General features: G+C 51.2%; 1 protein-coding gene across 2 annotated transcripts in view; it reads left to right on the forward strand.

Moving 5' to 3' along the window:
* B4GALT5 (beta-1,4-galactosyltransferase 5) overlaps positions 1 to 3,845 on the forward strand; it is a 39,708-nt gene extending 35,863 nt beyond the window's left edge. For both annotated transcript variants that reach the window (XM_030010108.2, XM_030010110.2), the window contains exon 9: positions 827 to 3,845. In XM_030010108.2, coding sequence (XP_029865968.1) covers positions 827 to 974 — 148 coding nt within the window. In that variant the 3' untranslated portion in view covers positions 975 to 3,845. The remainder of the gene's footprint in view (positions 1 to 826) is intronic.
* The last annotated feature ends 17,082 nt before the right edge of the window (positions 3,846 to 20,927 follow it).

The raw sequence follows: 20,927 nt of genomic DNA on the forward strand, positions 1-20,927 counted from the left end.
CAAGACACTGAGTGTCCTGCCCATGTTCTGATGCTGTGACCTCTTTGAAACCAGCTTTGGCCCTTTTCTCTTTGCTCTCACCCAGCATCTTCCTCCAGGCATGTCCCTTCCCTGGTGCTTTTTCTGTCCCCAGGTCTCAGCCCAGCTCCCACTCGCCCTGGTGCTGCCAGGCCCCCAGCACTGTCATGCGGAAAGTCAGTGTCCTGTCCTGCTGAGATGTTTCTGCTTATTTCGTTTTTTTTTTCCCCTCCCACCCTTAGATGTTAGATCTCATCATGCTGCCCCTAAATTTGGTTGAGGCTATTTTTATGTACCAGCTGCCATTTCCTTCCCCAAACCATTTTTACAGTTCTACTTCCTTATCCCCCAGCCTTTGGACTAAAACCATTTAGTTCTGCTCTTTTTTGTGGTCTAGTTTCTTAAAAATGGAAAGGACCACATCACCCATCATCTGCTTTTCTCTGGGATGTTTTGGCCGGTGAGGGCTTGGCAGGACCCCCTGAGCTCAGCCCCCTCCTGGGAATGGGTCTCGCAGGCTTCAGGCAGGAGTTACAGGTTGTTTTGACAGCTGAGTGCTTGCTGGTGGCACAGAGAACATTTTGCTCTTCATCAAGTGATGGACTGTAATTTTCTAAAGTTTGGAATATTTACCAATATAGAATATAGAAAATGTGATGGTTATCTTTATTAAGGGTTCAGAAGTTCGTTGTTTTGTAGCTGCTGCTGGGACTCACCATTTTAAGGTGTTTTAGTAGCATTGGGAGGACTTTGCAGAACTCTGTGGGATATGTGGAAGTGACTCTGGCCTCTGGTTCTTATTGCACAGGTATGCCTTGCTGAGGAAGTCGAAAGAAAGGCAAGCCCTGGACGGCCTCAATAACTTGAACTACTTTCCAAACGTCACGTATGACGCCTTGTATAAGAACATCACTGTTAACCTGACACCGGAGCTGGCTCTGGTGACCGAATATTAAGAGGAAAAAATAACTTTGCTCTGCCCTTCACCAAGAAAGCATCACGCTAGACTTTCTTTTCCAAGGGTTATCGAGGACAAGCAACACTTTGTCTAATGAAGGATCACAGTATTTTGGAGAATAAGGCTGAAAGTGCACGCACAAATTGCCCTAGCTGTACCAATCCAGCCCGATACTCGTGCAGTGAGCTCAGCAGTCTCTTTCTTTTTTCTGCCACTTGCTTTCTGGGTTTCAGGACAATGGTTCGACCTGCTGCTCTTGTCTCCACATTCCTCCTCCAGCAATCTCTGGCACTGGGACTCGCCTCGGATGCGCTTTCTCCTCTGGGAAGCAGCTCAGCTGAGGGACTCTGGCTTCTCGACGGCGAACGTCGGGAGCGATTCAGTCGGCAACTGCCCTGGTGGGAGATCAAATGACTTCTGATACTGGTCTTCTATGTCTGTGCAGTTTTTTAAATGACCTGCTTGAAGTATATACAACAGATTCGCTTCTTAAAGAAGTGTAAGTGTAAATATGCTGTGTAAATTGCCCCTTTTTATTTTTCTCCTATGGCTCAAATCCAAGCTAGACGTTTACATACAGTCACTCATTTTAGTCCTGAATTCTGTAAACACTTGTGTGTGCATCACTGTACTTGTGCAAGGTGTTCCCTTTTAAGCCAGTGAGACTGCTTGCATGATTTAAGCTGTGCGTATGCAGAAATGTCTGTGGGACGGGGCCCTGAACTTTCCAATGTAGTGGTTGAGAAATACAGCTGTATCATCGCTCATTCCAGGAACCACAGGGGTGGCTTTTTCCAGGGAGAGTGAGGAAATGGGAATATTTATGAAAAAACTCCCCTTTCTGTCACTTTTGCAACATGATGTGCAAATGAATCCAAAAGCCATATGGAATAAAATCCCTTTCCTGTTGCTCTCTATCCCACTGATGACAAGCGTGAGCTTGGCGGATTGCTCAAGAGCTCGCATCAGTCCTGCCCATGTGCTGCCCTTGGGATGGGGCAGCTGGCCGCACCAAGCCCGCCCTGGACCGGCAGCACCCTGCCGTCACTCCTATAATGTGATGGTACAGTTTGGGAGGTTGTTTTAGTTGTATTTATTGTGTAAATCTAGCAGCACACTGAAGTGTTGTCAGAGCCAGGTAGTGCACTTCGTTATCACCGTTGGCACTTGGCAGCACTTGCACAGGCACAGCTGGTGGGGCAGGTTGTCACAGGTTAGTGAAAGAAATGAAGGACGCATGAATCAAGCTCATGAAAACATGAGGACTGGGAACCAGAGAGCTTGGTCCAACACCCCATCCAAACTGGAGTGCCCCTTCCCCACAGCTGCTGTGGGCAGGCTGGGCTCTGGGCTCTCCTCCCCACTGACACTCAATCCAGTCCTTACGCAGCACCAACACAGTCACTTTTACTGGACCTCTCCGACTTAAAAGTAAATACATTGGGGGTTGCTTTTTAATTTGTATTTATACATAACAATGGTGGGTACTTAACCTCTGAAGTACTTTAACTTTCTTTTTATTGTGTTGTTTGCCTTCAGTTTCCTTAACTTCTCATGGTTTACATTGTTTTCTTGGTTCCGTGGACATATGATCCCCATACACATCTGTTGTGGGTGTGACTGCCCAGGGCATTCCTAACCTGTATCCAGAAAACGTTAGTTTAGAAAACACGAGTTCTTGTGTAGATCTTATCGGCCGGTATGAGAGGACAGCGAGCCTGCCCTTGAAAAGCGCTGATAAGTTTGTAACTTAGGTTTAAAGTCTTTGAACTTACATGTGCTTTAAACTCGCTTCCCAAGGGGATTCAACCGGTTTATTTATAGGCAGAGGTGAGGATTTGCTTTTTATGGCGCATATAGCAATAAAGACTTTTGCTTCTGAATCTCGATCTCTAATTCATGTGGACCCTTTTCAGATGCTGAACCTGTGTTGCCCTGCCCCTCTTTTCTTTCATCTTGAGACCTTGCTAGAAATCTGTCTTTGTTTAATGGTGCTTCAAACAAGGAATGTATTTCAACTAGTCCAAGTTCACTACCCCAGGAATCATGCATGTGTGTGTGAGTAGGTGTTAAACTACCTTAGTCGGGATCCTCAGCCTTCGATGTGTACCTGACACCCATCGCACCTTGTGTTGAACAAAAAGGCGTTACCTCTGTTCAGAAATGCACTCTATGGTTGGCACAAAAGGGTCCACGCCCCCCCCCCCCCCCCCCAGCAGCACCCCTCTTCATAGTTCCTTTGTTCTAATCACGTTGAAATTTTTTTCCCTTTTTAAAATGTGGAATATCTGAAAATGTGCACTGTTAATCTTAGCAGCTATGTCAAATACTGTATAGTAAATGTAACTGTTAAAAACATACTGTCAAGCGCATGTGCTGTTATGGTGTAAAAATTCTCATATTAAGGAGAACTTGTACATATTCTGGCAGCTGAAATTCAACAAGGCCACTTGTTCGCCCCTTCCATGTCAACACCGTTGGTCTGCCCTGCTGGAGGGCAGGTCCTGTTTGATGCTGATTTTTTTTTTTTTTTTAAATGCAAAACTATTTATTGACAGTTAATTATCTGTAAAGCTCTGCTTCTCTAAGGGAGGTACTGTCTGAGCAACAGCCACGTGCTTTGGGTTGCTCACCATCAGAAGTGGCTTTAAACTTTAAAGTAGATTTCCATCATCATGGCTTTTGAGCTTACTGTTATGTTTTTAAGAGGTGCCAGGGGGACATTTTTGCACTGAAGACTAGTGTTTTAAAACACACACACACTTCTCAGCAAAGCAATCCTTTGTGTCATTACATTTATTTACCCATGTGTTTGTACATTTTTGTATTTGTTAATTTATGAATGATTTTTTCAGTAAAAAATACATATTCAAGAACAAAGACTGCAGTGGTTGCTTTTTTTATAGGAGGTTGGCATGTTGTTTTTTTTTTTTTTTTTTTTTTAATAGGAGGTGAGATCTGTAAGCCCAGAGTGGTAAGTGCTTATGAGTGTTAATGAGTGGCGAAGGGTAAGCCCTGGATGCTGAAGGCTGATTAGAAATTTCTCATTAGGGCTGGCCAGAAGTAAATTGAGTGTAGGATAGGGATGTTCCCCGAGCTTTTGCTACTCTGTATATGCTAAAGGCTTTTTTCCAAGCATCTGCTTCAGTGTAGTACTGATGGAGGGGCTGGCTGCTTTGGGGCAGGTGGGTTTAGGAAGATACTTGGCTGAAGCTGGTGCAGGGCTCGGAAATGATGGTGATGAGGGTTAGTAATTAGATTTTTTGATCAACAAACCCAGGCAGACAGACAAGCTTCCTTGCAGCAGCTTTAAAATATCTTTCATGCAGCATACAGGCATGCTAGAATAAATAGCTGGCAGCCCTGGGTTGTTCCAGGCCTTGCCTTTATTTAGCTCTCCATCTTCTGGGAAGCTTCCTCCCACCCACGGTGTTCGGCTGGAGCCTGCAGGGTGGCAGGCTCCTTCCAGCTGCTGCCACCCACCCGGGGATGACGGCCTTGCATCCCCCTGGGCTTGCAGGAGCAAGGGTGGGAGCCTCTTGCTTCTGGCTGTGCTCTAGTGGGAGTCCCTGACCTCAGTTTGGGGGGATCCCTACGGCCGTGTTCCTCCATGGGTAGCCCGGCTGTAAGGGTTTCATTGCCTGCATCACGCCTGCAGTGGCTGGGCTGGGCAGGGGCTGGAGGAGATGGATGCACACGTAGAAATTTGGGGTTGCCCTTACACAGGAAAAATGAGAAGGGCAGGGAAGCCTCCAGCCCGTGTCCCGGGTGTGTGCGTGGGTCCCCCTCACCGGAGCCAGCTGCAAAAAGAAGAGCTGGGAGCAAACCCCCTTTTGCGTGGGCTGTGCCGGCAGGGTGCCAAGAGGAGCCCTGTCAGGGACTGGCATGGCAGTGCAGCTCCAGCACGGCCACTGCTGCAAACCAGTAGCTGCAGAGGGAGGCTTTCCTCTAGAGCAGCCCACGCCTGCGGGGGAGAGCATTCCCTGCTCAGGGTGGAAAATAGCTCAGCCTTCTGTGCTTGCAAAATCCTCGAGCTTTTCTGCAGAGTGCATAAAAAATCCCCAACCATCAAAGCAGGGTGTTTTCTCCCACTTCTTTTCCCCTTTCATTTCCGTGTGGCACAATAAATCTGCCCAGGATGGCCTGGGCTGGCAGCTGGAGCGCATCCTGGGGCACATGCAGCTGTGGGGTATCCCTGCCTGCCCGGAGCAGCCCTGAGACCCTGCCCAGGGGGATGCTCTGCTCAGGAGCTGGTGGAAAGGCTGGACAGGAGATTGGGGCTGTTCATACATGTCCTGTTCACATGTATTTTTTTGGCACTGCCCAGCCCCAGTGGGCTGGGAGGTGTGAGCATGGGCACCGACACGGGCTGGGGAGAGGCAGGGGCACTGGTCCCTGCGCTGCAATGACCACGAGGTGGAAGTGCAAGGCTAATGATGCTTTGGATCTACTCCTTCCCCTTTGGAGCACCTGCTCTGCTTTTTCTGAACATCTGATAAATACCACAAAAAACATAATGACTTTTTCCCCCAAATATTCATGCAGCATAACCTTTTCCTGCCAGATATGGCTCTTTATAGGGACCGGACCAGGGCTGGCTGTGCCCATGTAACTGAAGACAGGAGTATGAAAAAGATGTGGCCCCTCTTGTCAGGCAGGTGGAGATGAGTTACTCCAGCCGTACATGAATGGGGCTGGTGAGTGCTGACAGCATCCACCCTGGCAGGATGGGGCCAGGCTGGCTGCCCAGCAGCCTGTGGCACAACTCTACTGCTGGCATGTGGCATTGGCGTGTCCCCTGGTATTAGCAGGGCTGCTGCATGCGGTGATACGCTTGGTGAAACCTCAGTAGGGCTTCAGAGGCTCCTCCAGCATTAGGTAGCCGTTTTTAGGTTAAAAGTTTCTAGTTGCAGCAATTTCCCCCCCCCTTTAGGGTTACTAATTTCCTCCTGGGAGTGGGTGGGTTGAGAGGCACTCTGCTGTGAGTCACCAGCCATGCCAGAGCTTCTTGCTGACATGCTGTGGCTCTCGGGTTGGCCTCTCTCCCCCTGCAGAGGGAAAGGTGCTGACCCTCCACTGGGCATGGCCAGAGGGTCCCACTGGCCCCTGAGCCTGGGGTTTGCTGCTCCAGGCACAGTCCCCGTGGGAAGGGCAAGGTGTCCCCAGATATTTATTCTTCCCTTGGGCCAGCAGTGTGACAATATTGACTGTTATTTAAGAAGGGCTCTTGGTAGGCAAGAGGCGAGGCGAGTGGCGAGCAGGAATGGTGGGTCGTGGAGGATTAACTGCAGCTCTCAGGCAGCTGCCCTTAGTAAATCCTGCTGGGGAGGACTTCCCAAGAAACCCGTTTCCTCTGAAAGACTCTCCCAGGTACGCAGCCAAGGGCTGCCAGCAGCCCCCACTCCTCTCCCACAATCGGTACCAATAGCTTAGCGCTATGGAGATGTCTGCTGTGCTGCTGCCTGCCCTTAGCATCTCGTCTCCCACTGCCCCGGGTGCTCTCTTCGCCAACTGGCCACCCTGCCTGTGCCCACGCGGCGCCCTGCTGTGCCCCCAGCAGCAGCCACCGGGGCAAGGTCCCTCAGTGACATCCCTCCAGGGATTTTGGGCACCCCCAGGCCTGTGCCAGCCCCATCCTGAGCTCCCCAGGGAGAGAAGAGAGACCCCAGCCCTGGGCACTGCACTTGGGTGCCGGGGGGGAGTCAGGCCAGGGCTCGGTAATGTTCACCTGGGCTTGCAGGCTGCGCTGTCTGGGGAGCGATGAGCAGGGCCACGGGCACTGGTCCATATCATGGCTCTCAGGCTCTCCAGTACTGCTGACAGCACTGTGTGCCTGCCAAATTGCTTTTGGATAAGGAAACAGCAAAAAGGGGAAAAAACAGTAACTCATCTGGTGTCACCTGGGTGAAGTAAGAGCAAACACTCGGCTGTGAGCAGCAGGGACTCGGGCTGGTCCTTTACCCCCATTGACACAGCAGATGCCACCCCCTCCGGCGCTGGTGGGGACACAGGATGAGTGGGTGGGTGGTTGGGCCACAGTGTCTGGGCCAAACAGGCAGAGCTGCTCAGCCAGGGAAAACTATGGGATGCCTGGACATCCAGTTGAGAAACCGGCTCCTTAAGCGCCGTCTCGAGCCACAGGGGTGGCAGGCAGCAGGGCAGTTTCCAAAGGCCATGAGTCCGGTGGCACATTCGGGACTCTCTTGCACAATCACCCACATCACTGGGCCTGCCTGCTCACCGGTGCGGCAGGGTCCCAGTGAACAGGAATGCTCTCCTCCACCAAAAAACTGCGAGTCACCTTGCAATAAGTGCCTTGCTCTGGGGTCAACGTGAGTGGCGGCGGTGCCCCGCGACCTGCCGGCGGGACCAGGCAGATCCTCCCTCCTCCCTTGCTCTGCCCTGGGAGGTGTCAGGGATGGGCAGTGCCTCCCCGGAACATCAGAGTAAAACCGATGGCCTCAGTACAGTTGGTGCGGCCACATCTCGGCCCTGCTGCAATCTACATTTGCTCATGAGACATGCTGGGGACGCGGGATGGGGGGGTGATGCAGCCAACCTTGTGCTGCCTGGGAATCACTCCCAGGCACCCAGGCTCCTGCCTCCCCACTCTCACCCTGGCGCTCCTGCCCCTCTGATTGCATTAAAACAGCTAATCGTGTTATTGGGGCAATGGCCTGGGATCCATCACAGTGCACGTGTATGCTGGGGGCTTTGATACCAATAACTGTCTCCAGCACATGGCTGAGACCTAATCCCTGAGCCTGAGCAGAGACCTTCGTTTGACAAAGCAAATTCATTCATAATTCAGAGCTGCTTCTGTAGCTGGAAACTTTTCGTAGGTGACTGAACAGCCTGGAGATGCCACAGCCCCCGGCAGCCAGCCCCAGGGCAGAGGGGGGACGGAATACGTTGTCTTTAACAGAGCTTATTTCTGTTGGGGTTTGGAGCCCATTTAGAGGGGGGTCAAACGAGACAGGGTCAGGGTTTACAGCAGCTCAATGGCCAGTAGTTCTGTCTGGCACTAGGCACAGGTGGAGCTCGGAGCTCTCTGGCTGGGAGGAGCGTCGGGGGGGTTACTTGAACACGGGTCAGCTTTCTTGCCTGAGTCCCTGCCAAGTTGCTCTCGCCGCTTCCCTGCCAGGGGCGTTCATTACCAGTGAAAGCAACCACGCACTCTGCAGAAGGGGGCTGCACGTCCAGCTATGGAGCACGCACAGGGTGGCGGCATCTGCCGCCCTCCTGGCCAAGCCTCCGTTACTCAGACGATCTGGTACCTTGGGGTGAGGTAAAAAGGAATAGCTGCAGAGATGCAGCTCAGCCTCAAACCAACCCGTGGGGAGGGGGACGAGAGCATCCCCCAAGCCCCCTTGCCCAGCTGCAGCCCCTCCCGGCTGCCAGCGACAGGAGCTTCTTTCAACAGCCTGCAAATGAGGCAGGTGCTCCAGTGCAACCCAAAAGAGGTGCTGAGCACCGATGGGGAGAGCAATTAGTGCTTCCACCTTGATGAGGAGCTGTGCCCACAGGTCCCATCCTGTCCCAGAGGGGAGCTGGGCGATGGGCCGGAGCCCTACCACAGCCTCACCTTGTCCCCTCGCCCCGGGCCAGCCGCTCTGGGGCAGGATCCTGATGGGGCTGAAGGCATCGGGGTGGGCGCAGGCGGGGGGGGGGCCGAGCGCCCAGGCAGGCCCAGAGATGCTCTGTCAGCAGCCGAGCCCCCCGACCCGCTCCGGGGTTAGCAGGACCCCACAGCTGAACTGCCGCCAGGGGGTCGGGCCCCGGGAGGAGGGGAGAGCCCCAGCCCCTCCGCTCCGAGCTGGGAGCACGGCGGGGCCCGTGCCGCCGTGAGGGACGGGGGGACGCCCCGGCGGGGCCGGTGCGGGGCCGGGCGGGGCCGGTGCGGGGCCCGGGCGGGGCCGGTGCGGGGCCCGGGCGTTCGGCGGCTCAGCGCGGTCCCAAAGCCCCACCTGGCGGCGGACGGCGGCAGGGAGCCAGCCCGGCCCCGGGGACAGCCCCAACCCGCGTCCCCTCTCCTCCTTAGGCACGGCTGCGGGGCCGGCGGCTGCTGGGGGCACCCACGCGTGTTTCGCCACCGACGCGCGGCAGAAAAGCCGGGCGGCAGGCCACCCCGTGTCTGGCTTCGCAGGGTCCTTTTCCTTGAAGCCCCAGGAGCAAGGCTGACTTCAGCTTCCCCCCTCTCCCGGTTTATCCACAGGAGCCGTGTCCGGTGCCGTCCCCGCGGGGCTGGGTGCCACGGGGGGCTCGTGTCGAGGCTTTGCCGGTCCCGGCGGCACCGGGCTGGAGCTGCGTGGTGGGAAAGAGTGAGCTTGAACGGAGAAAAGCAGAGAAAGGCCGCGCAGAAAGGCCTTCAGAGGTGTGAGGGGATGGGACGGGGCTCGGGGCAGCCTGGGGAAAGGGAAACGACGGGAAAGGAAGGTGCCGTGGGGTATTTTTCCCGTTCCCAGCAACAAAAGTTTTCAACCCGGCATCCCCAACATTTGCTGATTAGGGCAATGATGCGAAGTGGACAAAATAAAAAATAGCTTAGGGAAAAAACTGGGTCTGTTTCCTGCAAGAGGGGGAGAAATCCCAGGTTTTCAGGGATATTTAAAAATGCAGAGTGAAAGCCAAGTGTGAGTCGCAAAGTGCCCGAGGAAGCTGAGCCGCCGGTGGGTAAGCAGCTGTTGGCTTTTGATTCCTTGGCATGAGATAAAGTCTGGCCCTGAAGATGCTCCTGGACATCCTTGTGATACTTTCCTGATTTCTCTGGGTGAGTTATTCCTGCTCTTGCAGCTGTCACTACCAAGAAGAAATCATTGTAACTGTTTTTCAGTTGCTTAGTTGCTTTCTTACGTGTTGTGCCTAGCCATGGGAATGTCCGGTAAGGATCCCCCTTTCCACTGCCCCTCCACTGAGCAGAGCTGGTGGATCTGCTGTAGATTTTCTTTTCCCGTGACCAAAACCAGGGAAAGTTCTGAGCTGAAGAGAAACATTTGTCCTCAAATTCAGATATGATGTTTCATGTTCATGCTATTTTACCCTTCTGTTTAATCCTTTTCTCTATTAATATTTATCAACATAATATTTTTCTTCTTTTAAACAATGTCAAAGCTTTGCTTTAAAGAAAAAACAGAATTAGAATAATTTTTTTTTAAAGCTTGGATATTTTTCAGCTCCCCCTTTCCTCCTTCTCTGCCTGTTTTGGCTCAAACTGCAGTCTGTTTTTGATGAAATACATTATTCTGTAGAAACATCAGATAAATGCGCCTAGCTCTAATGCTGTCAGCCTCATGAACCAGAGAGCTGTCTTTGTCGTGCCAGGAGATGGACACAGGGAGGTGAAGCCACTTCTCCTTCACAGGGATGGGCTTAGAAACCCAAGTGCTCTCGTGAGCACTTTTGTGCTAAGGCACCTCTCCCAGCATCCCTGCTCTCTCGCTGGGGCTCAGTGGGGCTGGATCCCCCTGCCCTGCTCATCACACCAGCCTTTCGCAGCTGCCTGCCTTTGTGTCCTTTCCTCTGCTGCTGGCATGGGAGTGCTCCGTCCTCTGAGTTTTTGGGGAGTGCAGCATCCTCCTGGGTGCCTCCAGGAATCTCCGTGGCACTCCTGGCCCTCAGCCCTCCCACCAGAGATCTGGCCAAGCCAATGACGGACCCAAAGTTCCCTGTGCTCTGACGCTTTGTTTGGATAAACCATTTGGCTTTTGGAGGGAGAGAGTGGGGAGCTGGGCCCTCCGCAGCCGTATGGGCTCTGCAGAGGGTGTGAGCTGTGTTTGTGACAGTCCGGCTGCCTGTCTGCACAGGATGAGGTTGGGATGTAAGTTGGGACAATTTGGGAAGGTGTTTGGAACAGGAGACAGTGTTTCTGCACATCCCATGAGTCTATCTTGTGAGTTTTTTCCCCTGTGAGAAGTTCTCAAGGAATAAAGTGCCTCTTGGAAAGCCATGGTGCCTTGAAGGCTTAACTTGCGCATCCCTGTCCCCAAGCCCTGTGCAAGCTGGTGGCAGTGGCCGCTCCCCTGGAAGCATCTCCTGCCCTGGCTCCAGGAGCACTGAGTCCCACCAGGTGCAATTTAGGATGCGGTGAATTTTTAAACCCGATGCTGGACTCCTTTCAAGTACTGTCTCCTCTTGAGACACTGCAGTTCATGTTTTTCTTAAGTATACACGAATATCACAAAGTCTGACAGTGGTTTATGTTGGCGGATTCCCGCTGCCCTCGTGTATCTATCTTGTGTAAGTTGGATGATGTAAATCAGTTCTTTGGGTTTTTCATGTTCTTATTTGGTAAACTTAGGTTCATGTTTTGGGAAACACACCCCAGTCCTCTAGCACAGTCTGTGGGTATAAATCTACTTTGAATTAATGCTCATTGCCAACATTTTTCAAACTAGATACTGAATGAGAGAGGTTTTTAGTTAATATAAACCAGAGTAAATTTATGATGACAAAATATTGCTAGATGTGTCAGGGAAAAGACAACCTGCTGAAATGTTTGACTAAAGTAAAGCTGAAAACTGGAATGTTGTTCTTTGGTGGATTCCCAAAGCCCCGCTCCAGCAGGGTGGGGAGGTTGCTCATCACCAGCTGCCTTTGTAAGCTCTTGGTTGTTTTTCAGGAGGAGGGTGGAGATTGATGTTTTCAAACAGCCTTTGGCAATGAGTCATAGGTAGGGCCCTTCTGAAACTCATATGGTCTGTTTTGGTTTGGTTGGGTTTTTGGTTTTGTTTTTTTTTTCTTCTTTAAAATATCTTCAGTGCAAAGTGCAGTTATGGATATTTTGCTTGAGAAGAATCTCAAAGTGCAGGGCCCTAAGCATGATGCTGTACTTAGACTAGAGACTTCCCACACTTTACCAATGCAAACGGTGATAGTTGCAGCTGGGACGGGCTGTGACGACTGCAGGACCAGGCAGGAGCACCTTCAGGGTCTGCAGCGCCCATCAGCGAATGGCTTGGCCTTGTGAGCTGAAGGTTGCTGAACCTTTTCTCTCCCCTAACACATGGTGGTTAAAGTCACTGAGAGGTTTTGCGGCCTGGGAGGCTGGAGACCCAGCTGCTGCTCAGAAACACCTGGGTCCAGACCTCTGCTCCAGAGCACCTGTCCGTGCCCCATCACTGCGTGGCTCGGCCGTTGAGCCCGGGAAGGCAGCTCGTGCTCTACAAAAATGTCTTCTAGTATCAACAACCTGTTTATGCGTGGGTATCAGACTTCCTTGTATTTTCAGTCCCAAATAACTTTGGCTAGGATGGGAACACAGGGAAATGCACAGCAAAGGGTTTCCATGGTCCTTGCTCTCCTCACCCTTGCTTGAGGAGTTACTCTGTGAAAGCTATGGCAGCCTCATTAGCTGACAGCATACGGTGTCTTCCTCTCCCTTTCCCTAGGGCAGAGAGAAGACAACATACCTGCCTGTTTTTTCTCAGTTCTCTGCCCAAGGCAGTTGTGGGGCTGCGTGCGTATGGAGCAGGGAGAGATTTATTTGGTTGGGTAGGATATAACAAGATACCAGTGTTATATGTTGCCCTTCTTGATTGCAAAAGCAGCCTACAGCTGAAGTCATGATGCTGATACTGGTGTGCCAGGATCACTGGCTGCAGGCAGGTCACTCCTCTGTGCCCTCGCTCCCATTTCTGTGCCTTCTGCTGGGGCTGCCAGGGCTCTGTCCCACCATGGGGTCGTCAGCTCTGCTGCAGTGAGCTGAGTTCAGCATCGGCCTCTCGTGGGAGGCTCTGCTCCCTGCCGGGCATGCGTAGGGATGGAGGGTCCAAGACCTGCTGAGAAATGTGCTCAGGGATTAAACAGCAACCTCTGTTCAGGCTGATACAGCCATAGCCATGTGCATGGTTTCAACACAGGATATGAACGGAAAGGAGGAACCTCAAGGAATCAGGTGAAAAACATGCCTCTTGGGAGAAAAAATTATAAATGTATATCAGAATACTTTTTCAAAACTCTCAATGCTTGCACATCAGAGCCAAATGAGAGTTTACTCTGTAAATCAGTGCTGCTCTGAGAGGATCAATAGCACTCGAGCAGGTTCATACTTCCAGGGCTTGAATTTAAACAGTTAAATCCCCTTCCCTACAATGCGAGTTTTCTTCCTTGCTTGCCAGCTGTCAGATCTTGTATTATTCTCTGTATGACATGCACTTACGAAATAAAGACATTAATAAGTAACAGAAACAACAACTCTTCCTTCTTTGCAACGACACTGCTATGAGCATGGAGCAGAGCTCCTCAGAAAGGGCTGTAAGTGCCTGCAGGAGGCTGTACATGCTCTAAGGAGCAGCTCAGAGTTTCCAGTGTCAGGTTTCCATTCAGAATAATCTAACTCATTTCTTATCCAAACATGTACCCAGAAGAGTGATGGCAGAGCTGGACTTTTATATTTATTGTTTTAAGGGGAAGGTGAGCTCCCCCTCAAACCCTTATTCAGGGCAACCACTTTAGAGTGAGGTCCAGCCTTTGCTGCATGTCCCTGTTCAGCATGGCTGCCTCCACTGCTTTTAAGGGATTTCTGCAGTGTATTGAAAGATGGCTGGGATCAAATCGTTGGCAGCTTCTGTTGTAGTTTAGGTATTTGTGTGCTGAATCTCTGCACCAGACTGAAAATGATTCGGATAAGGCAGGATGGCACTGGGGTGAGTTGAGTTCTGTCTCTGACACTGTGACGCTGGTTACTGTCCAAGCCTCTGCGTGAGGTCCTGAGCCAGCTCCCTCTGAGGTTGGTGTGATGCACCGTGATACACTTGGACCATCCCGGGGAGAGAGGTCTGGAGCGAAGGCTGGGGGTTGGCTGCCAAAGCACCGAAGCAGTAGTTGCTGTATAGATCTGGGCACGTCAGTGTCTCAGCTGTGCAGTTAAACTACAGGATGCTGGAGAAGGGCAAAAAGCTGGTATGAGGCTGGCAGGACCGTCCCGGGGAAGGGGAGAGTGTCCTCAAGCTTGTAACAGGCATAACTCAGCTAAGAGTGAGTTACAAACCTGAAAGGCCTGAGTTAGAGGCTTGATTTTTTTTATAATTTTTTTTTTTTCATCCTCCTCAGGCATGGAAGTGCCTTGCCAGGGGCTGAGCAGCCACAGGGTGATGGCTTTGCATGGAGCACGGAGCCAGCTCCCTTCGCTGCGGGATGCTGTGGGGAGTGGGCACCGAGCAGAGGCCACTCACCTGTCTGTGGGTTGGAGTGCTTAGCCTGAGCACCATGGTGTACTGAGTTAACTGGGCTAAACTGTGCTGTACAGCTCTGGAAACCGTCTGCGTAAGCCCTGTGGCTTTGTGTGCCAAGGAGGATGCAAAATTGCTCCCTTGGAGGCTAGTGAGTTGGTGTGAAAAGTTCAGAGGACTGGGTCTGGTCACGCAAGCGGTGTGGGGTTGCTCGTTTCCACGTGGCGCTTCCACCCTGCAGCCTTGTCAGCAGAAATGCTGATCTCTGCCTGGAAAAGGTGTGCTGGGCCAGCCAAACCTTTCAGCAGCACCACAGCCCCCACCACCCCAATCGCCATCAAGTCAAGCCTGTAGTGGCCTCTCCCACCCAGAAATCATTCCTCCTTGAAACTGAAATGTGCAAGTCATTCCCTCGTGGAAACTGAAACACGAATACGCTGCGGGTAGTGGGTTGGGCTGAATTCAGCCTGCCATGATGGCCATGCAACGGCAGATGCCAGTGATGCCATGTGCCAGCGATGCTTATCACTGCTTCTCTGTGGGGGGAGGAGAGACATTTGTTTGAAGTTTGGGGGAAGTTTTTGGTGTGCTGTTTTTTTTTTAACCAGGGGTCCAAAGGCAAGGAGAAGTGAGAGACAAGAGAGCCACTGAATATCAAAATGCTGATGTATCAGATGAAGACATCCATAGAGTCAAGGCTTCACACCCTGCATTTAAAACAACATGAGCATCAATAATGTTGTCACTCTTCATCTCAAACAGAGCTGGGTACCTGGCGCTCTCTGGCAATGATGGAGAAAACTGCAGTGGTGCACCTTCCCAAGCTGAAGACCAGACACATCTCGGAGGAGTTCAGGGAAGTAGAGCAGGTTTTGATGCCATGCCTGGTCCATGCTGACCACAGGTCAGTGCCAGGGCTGGAGTAACCATACAGCTGCTCTCCTGCTCTCCCCCTTGGGCTGGGGCTGCAGGCCGATGGCCCAGCAGGATGCTGGAGATAACAACTCCTAAGTGGCTTTGCCCCTTCCCAGATGGGAGATGTGCACCAGCAAGGTCAGAGCAGAGCTGTGGCCCAGGGATGACGAGGGAACCTCTGACCCCAGGCTCTGATGGGGAACACGGCTCTCGAATATCACTGTTTGTGGGACTAGTGTGGTCTAACACTTGCAGATATTTTAAATGTTAGCAGCTTTTCGAGGGCAGGGCAGCGTGCGGGTGAACTGGGAAGTCTCCCTTATTCCCGCTGGTGGGAATTTGCCTTGTCCCTCTTCTCCCTCTCTGCCCAGAGCTGGCCCTCTGCAGAGGAGCCGAGTGTGGCAATAGATGGCACTGCTGGGACGGGCTGGAGCCTCTGCCCTCTGTGCCAGGACCCGAAGGGCATCGCTCTGCCGGGGGCTGCGCGGGGCTGGGCTCCCGGCGTGCACGGCCACATCAGTCCGGGCTTGGTGGCCCAGCTGCAGATACATAAATTGGGCAAATCTGGTGCAAAGCGGCTGCACCAAGACTTCGCGTTCCTAGTCAAATTTCTGCTGCAGCAAGAGTTTAGGTTCACACCTGAATTTCTGTTTCTGATCCCATGCAGTGGAGAAGGAGGCTGCCAGCATCAAAGGGCACCTCTGGAAACTTCTGTCTGTGAAAAGCCGGAGCAGCAAAGCAGCCGGGAGCTGCCTGGAGGAGCTGGGAGCAGGAGGGGAGCTGCGGGGCAGAGCCACAGCTCTGGGCCGTGCAGCTAGATCTGCTCGGCCGGGCAGAGGTGAATATGAGTCCTCTCTTGATGCTCGGTGCCACCAGGTTCAGCTGCAGCCTCTCCTGGAGCAGCCACTGGTCATCAGCACAGAATCTCATCTGCAAACCCCTCCTGCGCTTTCACCTCCCTGCAGGCTGCAAATTCCCAGCAGAGCCGGTTATGGTCACCAGGCCATTTTAACCTAAATATTCCTTTCTTAATTTTCGTTGAAAAACTGTACTTTATATCACTTGGTGCATACAAAACCCATGGGAGAGATCCTCGGCCGCTGCGAGCTGTTGAAGGGGTTTGGGGCAAGAGCAGCCCCAGATCGGTGCACTGACCCATGCCTCGCAGCAGACCGTGCAAGTAAATGCTAGTTTCATGGTGCCGGGCTCTCAAGACTCAGCAGCTTGGGGTAAAAATCCAGGGATTTCAAAATAATGAGTGTTGGGTGCTTTTGATTTACTTCCTGAGCAGTAGAACTTTATTTTGGGCTGGAGTCTTTTGTGGAAGTTACTGCTCAGACCAGGGCTGAGGCGCTGCCCTTGCCTAGGCCAGATCCAGACCCCACAAACCAGCTGAGAAGTTCCCATTGAGCCAGAGATCCAGAGAAGGAGGGAGAGGGCTGTTGCCTGCAGCGTCATTAGGAAGATAGCAATTAAACCCTTTGAAATCATCTGCACTCTGGTTATCTGCCTTCATAATATCCCTAACTGCTGGGGAGAGCCTGCTTTAAAACAGGCAGCGATGCAGATTGATTCTGCATCGCATTGGCTCTCCGGCACTTTGTTCTTTTTTCAGTTTGACCTCAGCAAATGCATCTTCCCAGATGACTTTGTGCTGCACAGGGGACCAAAACGCACTCTCACCACAAGACAGACTTCCTCGGCTCATTCACAGCCCCGGCAGTTTGCTGGGTGTAATCTACAGAAAGATGAAAGCGGCTTTATTCTTTCTAATGCATGACCAAGTCAGCTAGCTTCAAACATGAATGATTGAAGGCCCACGTGCATTTGTAAATGCCTACATTTTAATTAAAAAGCAACCCCCTCCTTGGAAATTCAGGCAGCTAAAGTGGCATTGTGCTTACCAAAAGAGAATGAATTATTTATATGATATGCTCTGCTCTTTAAATTACTTCGGTTTAATGTACTGCATAGGCACTCTGTATTGATAACAGCGCTATTTTGCTTCCACTTAATCATCACAATTTTATTTATTTATTTATTTATGAACAAGAACAAAAATACCCAATGCTGGCCTATCTGATACTTCTCTGCACCGCTGACAGGCTTGTGTTTCCTCCCAGTCTTATGTTTTTGCTGTAAAGAGGCTGTTTCACAGCCCGCTGTGGTACTTGGTGCCGTGTGTGAACTGGGATGGCGGCGTTTGTCACCACGGTGGTGCTGACACTGATTTGTGTCTTGCTCTCTGTGCTTTATGGGGGCTCTGTTGGTTCCAGTTCACCTACTCACCATTTTAATAACTCTGACTCCTCTCGGGTATTTATTTTTAGGGTAATGTAGGCCCTGCGGTTTTTTGGCTTCTCCTATTTCTCCTAAAGTATCCTGCAGCCATGGCAGCAGTTCAAGGTGAATTAGAAAAAGTAGCTAGAAGCAGAGGACAATCTGCAAAGCTGATATGTGGATGTAGCCAGGGGATGCTGGACGACACGGCTGTTCTGGGCTGGTGCACCTCTTCTGCATATTTTGGTTACCAATATCCCTCAGCTTTTCTTCGCTAGAATTCAATTTACCAGAAAAGAAAACTTTTGGACAACTTAGGAGGCTGTGTTCAAGGGGACTGGGTGCCTCGAACAGAGGTGCTGCCCTGTGCCCGTGATTTGCAGCCATTGCACAGTGTGCACGGTCATGTCGTTGCACACAGAGCTGATGTGGGGTGCAAGGTAAAGAGCTTTGTACTACAGTTTTCAAGGGAAGAAGTTAGAGGTAAGAAACAACTGTGGGAGCATCAGCTCCGTTTTCCCTGCAGCGGCTGCGGAGGTCTCCCTCGGGTGCAGCTTGCCCCTTTCCTGGCTTATCTAAGCCATAAATTGTCCTTTTTGTTTTACAGCTATCTGCCTGCACTTACCGCACAGTGTGAGCGCGTGGTGCTGCCAGGACCGCTCAGCCCTGGTTTCATGGCATCGCTGCACAGATTTAATGAGCATTTTTTGCCAGAGGCTTGTCCGGAGGAGGGCAGCGCTGTGCCCGCTGAGCTGCCATCTCCCCCAGCTGGGTCACAGACCTAGAAGCCCTGGCTGCGTGTTGAGGGCAGTTTGGATCCGATTTTGATATAAAGCAGAAGGTTTTTGATAATGCTGGGTAGAAGCAAACTTTGGGGCTTTGATTTAATTTATTTTTCCTTCCCATTTGGAATTAGACTGCAAAGTTACCAAAGTTTTTTCAGATAAGGTCAGTCACTACTTTCTTGTGATAATTTAAAATATTTCATTTCAATTTTGACACTCCCCCACCCCCTTTCATTTTCTCTCTGTTTCAACTATCAACTGTTGGGGTTTTTTACATTTGCAATTCAAATCAGTTGGGATTCAAGCTGCCCTTTTGCTTGGCAGCCTCCCCGTTGGGATTGCTGTGTCGGTATTAATGTGGTATCACACCCCATTAGTAACTCCATACACCATTCAGGTGCACAGGGATGCTGTGTGCAATCTCCTGACTTCTTTTCCACAGTCTCTGAGTAAGCAAAGGGGTTTTGACTCTTGATAAGATGCAATGAGCTGCTGTTAATTCTGGAACAAGACTGTTTAGCAGAAGCAGCTTAGAGAACCAGGAATTGATGGGCTGCAGGAAAGGTGTTATTGCATTACAGCCATTTCTAAGTGCTGGGTTGTGTTTGATAGATTAATAACAGGTTTTGCTAATTTAAGGTAAAAGGACATCAGCTGGGAGGAAATGGAGCAGAGAGACCTGTGAATGCTGCTGATGGGGACACTGAGCTTCCAGGGTGGTGTGACCATGAAAAGGCAAGCTGAAAATTGCAGAGTGTGCAAAGTGAGGCCGTTCCAGGGGTGACACTGAAAACCTTAGCTGCCTTCTGAAATACCAGACCTAATTCCTGTCACTGCAGTCAGGAAGACTCTGACTGCTGTAAATGGCTGCTGAGGCGTGTGAAAGATCAGTGTGTAATTGCAATGCACGTGTGAGGTTCTCGTAGAAAAATCACAGCTGTGTATGGCAGGAAGGGACATGAAGACGTACCCTAATCCATCCTCCTGTACCAAGCCAAGACCAATATGTCTAGACCATCCCTGACAGATGCTTAAGCACCTTTTTCTTGAAAGTCTTAATAATGTCTCCACCCTCCAGCCTCCTTGGGCAATCTACCCCAGGGCTTTACTGTACTTCTGCTTTGGAAGTTTTTCCCAACAGCCATCCTAATTCTCTCATCCTATTATTTTTTGTCTGATTCCCAGCAGATATGGAAAGCAAGTCATTGCTCTCCTTTATAGGAACCTTTTGTAAATGGAAAACTGTTACCCCATCTCTGCTCTGCCTGCCTTTTTCATGAGTTTGTTGACCCATTTCCCTCTGTCTCTCCTTAGAGACTGTTTTCTACATCTCTGGTCACTCCTATTGCTCTCCTCTGGGCTCTCGCCGGTTGGGGCCTGTCTTTCTTGATGAACAGTGCCCAAACTTGGATGCAGGACTCCAGCTGAGGCTTTAGTAACGGGGAAGGGAAGGTTTACTTCATGTGTCTCACATACAGCTTTTCTGTTTATGAATTCCAGCATGATAGCTGCAAAAAAAAGCAAACAATGTGCTGGTGGCCCTTGAGATTTGGGCACGGTGGAGATGAGGACCATATAAGTACACAGATGGATGCATGGATGAAATGCAGACTCTCACCAGTCAGACAAAAGAAACTGAGCTTGGGGAAGTGGCACTGCAAGGGACAGACTGCTGCTAGCGTATGTGCGAGCCTCAGGTCCGCCCTGGTGACGACCAGCAGTGGGTGTGGAAGGAGGGGTTCATTCCCATCCCACCGGGATGCACCCCGTGTTCACCTTGCCCACATCAGGAGCCATGCGGTGGTTCCCCCTGGGGAGACACCGAGCGGGTTTCATCATGCTGGTGGCTCCCAGCCCCTGTGGGCTCCATGAGCTGAGAGGGTCTGAGCCTTTCTGCTGCTAGACTTGGCTTTCAGTGCTTGTATCTGTAGGCATATTTATTTAAGCTGTTCTTCTCATTTGCTTTCCACTTCTGGAGGAAAAAGCTTTCTGTGAAAAGATGAGTTGCACATTTTTTTTTCCTCCCCTTCAGCCCAAGTGTTAGGCAGGAGGCTGGTGAGTGATGCAAAGTTGGGCTCTGCAGAGGATGGCGGGGAGGCGTTCGGAGGAGCCCGCGGTGGTGGCTGGAATTCCTGTTGCCATAACAACCCGATGCAGGCCTTAAATATAGAACCAGTTTTACCCCATAGCCCCCCTCTGTCCTTTCCTCTGTAACACAAGAGCAAACAGGCTTTGCTTCCTTCTTGCTGCAACCTGTCAAAGTCTGAAAAGTCAGAAATGGGGCCAACTCTACGGCAGCGTAAACCCTGGTAAGTGCGGTGTGTGAGGTCAAGAGACCCACTAATAACGGGTTTGATGGTCCTGCTCCATTCAGCTTCGGTGTGTGGGCTCTAAATACTGGTTTAGCTCAGTGAAAATCCTCAGACAGGTTGGACTGAAAGAAAAAATCCCTTAGCAAGAGTGGTAAACATTTAACTGCTGAAGCAGCTGCTTCGCTGCTGCAGCTTTGGCCGTGGTGGGCGGGAGGGGACCATCGTCGCTTTGGAGCTGGGCAGGGACGGGGACAAACCATGCCAGAACATCACATCAAGATTACTCTGTGTAGGGGCTTGTTGTTTGCCAAAGGAAAGCTTCACTGAAGGAGCTGCCCTGTTTTTGTGAGCTACCCTATTTTTTTTAACTTCACAAATGCTGTCCAAAGAACCGTCCCCTCCAGAATATTCCTTCCTGTGACCCCCTGCTGCTGTCCCATCCCCGTGAGCATCAGGAGACTGCAAAGGATCAGTGGACATGCACCGCATG

Source organism: Aquila chrysaetos, chromosome 3, assembly GCF_900496995.4.
Source record: "Aquila chrysaetos chrysaetos chromosome 3, bAquChr1.4, whole genome shotgun sequence".
Lineage (NCBI taxonomy): Eukaryota > Metazoa > Chordata > Aves > Accipitriformes > Accipitridae > Aquila > Aquila chrysaetos.